The sequence below is a fragment of the Lactuca virosa genome, chromosome 3 (assembly GCF_052849685.1).
Source record: "Lactuca virosa cultivar CGN04683 chromosome 3, Lactuca_virosa_CGN04683_v6, whole genome shotgun sequence".
Lineage (NCBI taxonomy): Eukaryota > Viridiplantae > Streptophyta > Magnoliopsida > Asterales > Asteraceae > Lactuca > Lactuca virosa.
Genome location: NC_136428.1, coordinates 87,186,987 through 87,193,496, shown reverse-complemented (window position 1 = coordinate 87,193,496; position 6,510 = coordinate 87,186,987). Strand labels below are relative to the sequence as shown.

General features: G+C 30.3%; 1 protein-coding gene across 1 annotated transcript; it reads right to left on the bottom strand.

The window, feature by feature from the left end:
- Positions 1-285: 285 nt before the first annotated feature.
- On the bottom strand, positions 286-3,210 carry LOC145166142 (uncharacterized). Its single transcript, XM_079085077.1, has 6 exons — positions 2,399-3,210; positions 2,098-2,324; positions 1,810-2,023; positions 1,360-1,445; positions 857-948; positions 286-754 (listed from the first exon to the last, which is right to left on the bottom strand). Exons 1-6 carry the CDS (start codon positions 2,477-2,479, stop codon positions 534-536), a joined length of 921 nt encoding a protein of 306 aa, XP_078941203.1. The 5' UTR covers positions 2,480-3,210; the 3' UTR covers positions 286-533.
- Between the last annotated feature and the right edge of the window lie 3,300 nt (positions 3,211-6,510).

The following is a 6,510-nucleotide window of genomic DNA, read 5'->3' as shown; positions in this document are numbered from 1 at the left end:
GGGTATCTCGAATTTTTACCGTTTTCATATTTTTTTTACTAACATTTATTAAAATTATATTTTGTTTATAAAAAAACTACGGGTCGGCTAAAAAGACACTCCAAATTTCCATTTAAACACCTTATTTGATTTTTAAGATTTTTTTATTAGTTGAATTTGCATTGTTTTTTGAAAAAGTTATTTTGTCTACTTTATTATAGGTTAACTTTTAATAAAAATGTTTATAGGGTGTATAAGGGATGTCAATTGAGCAACACCCAAAAACTATAAACCAAACAATTACTCTTGTCAAAATAACATGATAACTAAAAAGATCGGGTTTAAAATTCGGAGCATATAGGTTTCAAAACATTAAACAACATAAAACCTCCGGAAGCTCATCGGATTCTTCAATATACACAATCCTCCTCTCTCTCCTCAAAAGTTCTCACAAACCCATAGGATAACGACGGGGTTAGCCGTAAAAGGCAAAAACTTGATCCAAATGGCAAAATCCCATTAAACAAAGCCAAAAAGCCCACAATAATGTCTCTTCAACCACGGCGATTCCCCATAAAATGATTAAAATCATGGTGTTGGACACCCAACTGTCTCAACCATGAATCAGCAACACTCACAAATGAAACAACTTTTTCTTGATCCTGTTTACTTGAAATCCAGACGTCACCTTGCATCTTGTAGGTCGCTAATCCAAATGCTGGAACACAGATTCCTTCCTTTCTCTTTCTCTTTGACAATCCATTTTCATCGAGCTCTACATCCATAGATATATCCATGTTCATATATGCTTTTTATGAGAACCTAAAGTTTTTATAACTAATAACACAATCAATATGTGACCAATTAATATTTGTACCTTGAAACGATGAAGATAAGGTATGGTATGTCAAGAAACATGTTGACAAGTCCTTGATCGTTCTCCCCATAGGAATATGATATATTGGGTACCTATATTAAAAAACCAAATTAAATTTTGTATTATAAATAGCAAATTTACAGAGATGATTTGTATTTTTAGCGTCCGTTACCTGCTAAGCCTATGTAAATCTATTGTTTTAATTATTAATCTAATGATTTGAAAGGATTTATATATAAAAAAAATCATTGGTAATAAAAATGAAAAAAAAAAACAAATAATATACTAAAAATACTAAAACATAGAACAAGCTAAATTAATTATGAATAAGTTAAACATAAAAAAAGACAACAAAACAAAACCCAATAATTGTTGTTTAACAAAAATAACATCAACTAGTAGAGAAAATTAAAAAGTATATATTATCTTTGAGTGTATACAGAAACTATATTGTTATGGATTTTTAGTGTTTTCACAAAAATAGTATAAGAGACAAAATATACCAAGCGACGGCCATCCAAGTAGCTGGTGAAAGATCAACACTCCTCAGCGACATCAATCCAGGGTATCTTTTAGATAACGCACATACCTGTTTTGCAAAAAGAATTTTAAAAGATGGTTAAATGGAACTCTCAACATATTAGAGGGGGTATTTTATAAAATACAATCCACGGGAACTCTCTCGCACTTCATGTCTTCATCAACCACTACAAGCAACGCGTCAAAACAAAACAGTGTGCGTCCCAAAGTAGCAAACTATGGTTCTTCAATCTTACTTGGCATCATGCACGCGAGGACAAAATAGTCATTTACTTGACAACAAGTCCAAAAACAGAACACAAAAATGGTAAAGTTCCTATCATTTTGAATAGATTTTTTTTTTACTTTTTTACACATTGATTGGTATTTCACAGGGTAAATAATTTATACCCAAAAAAGAAACAAATGAATACCTTGTCCATGAGAGGGACTCTTCCGTAAGGAGTTGATCTATCGAAGTATTGGAAGTAAAGATGACCCAATCGATCGTTCAAATGAGAAGATGTTTCTTGATCAAACACACATTCATCCGAAGAACATCCATCCCACCTTGACACCTTCTCGCTCTCGCTCTCCTCACTCAACGAATCGCTAAATGAATCCCTGGTTTCGGAATCTGTTTCTTCCCTGTAAAAAATTATGTTGTCAAGTAATTATTGATCATAATGTTTGAAGAAAGTTTCGTTTTATGAAAGAAATACCTTTGACAGTTCAAAGAAGAATTGCTTGTAAAGATTTGAATGGCGGAGAGGTAAGGAACATAATACTGAACAATAGTTTCATCTCCGGCGTCGTCGACGTTGATCGGAACTCCGGCGCCATACGCACTCCATTCATCGAAACAATTCCAAAGATCTTCCAACGTGAAGAATTCAACTCTCTCCCTTTCCCATGGATGCCATAGCTTATTAAGGTTCCTAATCTCACTCTACAAATCAAACACAAGAACGAATAAGTAAAAACGAATTGGGTTTTTTAATGGATTGACGAAGAGAGACGTACCTTGGAGAGGAATTGGGATGGAACAACAGGGGTTGTGGAATCCAGGAAACATTCAAGGTTGGATCTTTTCTCTGAAACCATTTCTAGAGAGAGAAAGGAAGGGCGGATGAGAGATTTCTAGAGGTTTTATGTTTCTCTCTCCTACCCTGTAAAAAACAGACGAATCCCTCCTTACGAAGAAGACAGGGAGAAAAACGACGATGACCAACAAGGGAATGAAAATGAAATCGAAGAAGAAGAGATGTTTTCGGGATTTCCCCTGTTTTGAGAGAGAGAGAGAGAGAGAGAGAGAGAGAGAGAGAGAGATTAATATCTTGATTCGAACAAGTATAATTTAAAGGAGGAAAATGGTAAGAATTTCTATATTTAATGTAATTTTCTCATCAAATTACTGTTTCTCTTGACTAAAACAACAGACTCTTGTCAAATCGAGAAAATCCGCTATTGTCGGTGACCGAATGTCACCGGAAACTGCGGACTCCGGCGAAACTCTCTGCAATAGATGGATTAAAGTATCAACGTTTTCAAACCCACCTTTCACTCCAAGAAAACCCGATTGAAAAAATAAAATCCGGCAAAGAGTCGCGAGGATTGAAAGCTAATCAAAAACCCCAAAATTCAACACAGAAAATGACATCGAAAGTGTAAATCGAAGCCGGAATTAGGGCGAAAAAACGGTGAGATCACGGGGATAAATCGAAAACGAGGATGAGTTTGTGTGCTTATATAACAGAGGAAGAAGAAAACAAGAAGTCAAGAAAGAGTTGCAGAAAGAGAAGACATGTGAAAATTTAAGATTTTAGCGGACATTAATATAAAAGTGGATGAACATCACGTCTTCGACAATGTTTGTTATGTGAAAAAAGTCAGCATTATGTATTATATTTTATTTATTCCAAATTAAAGAAAAATAATTAATTTCATGTTATTTCTATCCATGTTTTACATGATAATTCAGTTTGGCTCATTTTCTTTAGTTTTCAAAATAAAAAGATAAAAACTGATTTTCCAAATCAAAATATTTTGTGGCAAAAAGGTTGATGCTCATGCCACATCACGTACTAATAATATTGTAAACATTAAGTTATAATAAGTAATATGTACTTCGTTAATAAAGAAATTTATTTCCCTATATACTTCCACTGAAAATGATCTGTAATAATTGTATTTATTGCTTACCATATTTTCCGATTGAGAGTTAATTGCATCTTTGCATTATATAAAGATATATTCTTATTTAACATTTTTTAGAGGGTATTCATCCAAATAATTTCTTTTTTGGTTGGAAATAATTTATAAAAATAAGCACATTTTCTTAGCTTTTTTATATATGAAAATCATCTATATCCATAGAAACTTTTAGAATTACGTCTATATATCTTTGTAAAACTTCAAGTTACATGCATATCTATAAAACCTATAAACTCGCATATATACAATGTTTTAAAAGGTTTGAACCGACCGGTTGAACCGGTCGGACTGGGAACCGGGGACGAAAGCGGTTCAACAACGACTGGTTTATGTTAAGTTCTAGACCGGATTGAACCGGACGGTTTCTTCAAAAACTAAGGTAAACCGGTAAAAAATCGCTTGAACCAGTTTATTAGACTTGGATGGTTGAATTTTACTTATCTAATTAAAAAAACAATCCATTTCTAAAGAAAATTGAATAGCTCGATCGATCAAATTATCCAAAGTGTACACAACTCGAAGGTCGATAGACATCACTGCCAGATGTATATTGTCGGTTAAATTGGTTCAACCGTGAATCATTCATTAGACCGGTTTAACTAGAAAACCATATTTTAAAACATTGCATATATACCCAGATACTTATTGTAACCATATTTTTGTATTTAAAAATTAAAATCAATATCTTCAAATTAGATTATAACTGAATTACTAAAATACTCATTTGGAATCTATCTCATAGTCGATCTCCTTATTTATTATTTATCACTTCATATTTTGTATAATCGATTAGCAAAACCTGTTGATTGCATATATTTTTTTGAACGACGGTGGTTAGTCGTTAGAAGTTAGTATCATGAAATTATTCACGCCAAGGTTAGCACTCGAGGCCTCAAATCTCAGAAGCAAAACCTTTACCAAGTGGGTTAGTCTTGCATTGGCATGTTGATTGCATATTTAATAATTGTTTGACAAACAATATATTTCATCTCCTACAATTGATATAGGAGAACTATAATTATTCTCTTCTAACTAATTTTGTTTTTCCTCTAATTCTTCGGTTACAAATAAATTCATTGAAAAACTAATTTCAATATGAGTATCAATATTTTGTAATGATTCATTATGTAGTAGTTCGAGAATAACAATGTGAGAGAAGTGTACTATTGTAATGTTATATGTTAATTATTTTCTTAATAATAAAAAATCAATATAAAAACGATGTTTTTATTTTTTTAATATATTAAATATGATTAAATTAAGTATTTAAGTATATATCTAAGTTTATAAAATTTATAGGGATATATAGAGTCAATATCAAATAAGAAGGAAATTTTTGGTAAGAAGGTAAGAAGTTTTTTTTCTACATATTTTTTTCGCGAACAAACAAAATGAATCATTAGATGATTCATTTGTAAGATGATTCACAAGAAAAATTCTTAAAAAAACATCTCGATGATTCATTTATACAATGATTTTGTTGTTATTCACTAAAATTGTCATAAAAATGAATTTTTTCTTAATTTACTTAAAAATGAATTATAAAGATGTTTTTTTGGGAATTTTTTCTTGTGAATAATCTTACAAATGAATCATCTAGTGATTCATTTTGTTTGTTTGCGAAAAAAATATGTAAGAAACAAACTTCTTACCTTCCTACCAAAAAAAATTTCTTACCGGATCTATATATATAGATATAATTATAAAAGTTACAATGATACAAAGAAATTCTCATATATATATAACATCATTTTCGAAAATTATAATTTTCTAACAATCTTTTTATCTTTTTCAATACCTTTTCTTTCATCTCTATCTTCTTTTCACATTTTCATTTTGTCTAACGAGATGGTTTGTTTTTTTCTACTTCTTTTCTACCATATCATTACAATTATATTTAATACATAAAAAAACAAATTGAAACAAATAAAAAGTTTGGTTAGTATAAATTAGTCTAAAACTGAACTTAAAACACTGAAAAAAATGAAAAAATTATGAACATGTTCAAAGTTTTCGAATTATATATATAGATCTTGGAACCTTTTCAAAAGGAGATCAAGATTTCGAACTTCTTTTTCAAAAAAAGCAATGTTCCAAATTCCTTTTTGTAAATTATAAATTTTCTAATTTCATTGTTGTTTGACTATGGAGATTTTCTAATATGCGTCATAAGGACACACATAAGAACTATTAATTATGAGAAATATTACCATAATTAAATGTGAAATAAACTAATTATGAAGAATATTTTTTATAATTAATAAATTTCATATTTAATAATGGTAATATTCTCCATAATTAATAGTTTAATTAGTGTTTCTTATGTATGTCCTTAGAGCACATGTTAGAAAATCTCTTGATTGTTTTAAGAAAATTATGGTTGATATGTAATATCTTTTTATGAAATTTGATTAATCATGGTGAATATCCCTTTTTTAGTAGGAAGACTTTCAAATTATTTGATTTTTAAAACTATGTTATATAGACTATTTAAAAAACTATCCGCTAGCTGATAAAAACAATATTTGGTAAAAACTAACTAATAAATTATTTAAAAGAATATATAAAATGACATTATCTCACATAGAACAATAATTCAATATAAGGTTGTGTTTAGTTACAGAAAAACAATTTTCATTTCCATTTTCCATTTTTCGTTTTCAGTTTGTGTTTTCTATTTTCAGTGTTCATTGGAAAATTTAGAATATGCGTTTAGTTAAAACTTTTTTTTTTCATTTTCGGTTTTAGAAAATTAAAAAACGTATTTAAATGTGTATTTTTCTATCAATTATTATTTTTAGAAAATGGTAATGGTGGTAAGGTGGGAGTGGGTGGGGTGGTGGTGGATTTGGTGGTGGCAGTAGTGGCAGTGGTGGGGGCGGCGATGGTGATGGGGTGGCGGAGATGGGTGTTGATGATGA

Coding starts and splice junctions, on each gene's coding strand:
- LOC145166142 (XM_079085077.1), bottom strand. CDS start 2,479: ATGGTTTCAGAGAAAAGATCCAACCTTGAATGTTTCCTGGATTCCACA. Junction 2,325..2,398: donor CATCCCAATTCCTCTCCAAG/GTACGTCTCTCT, acceptor TTTGATTTGTAG/AGTGAGATTAGGAACCTTAA. Junction 1,446..1,809: donor GAGTCCCTCTCATGGACAAG/GTATTCATTTGT, acceptor TTTGCAAAACAG/GTATGTGCGTTATCTAAAAG.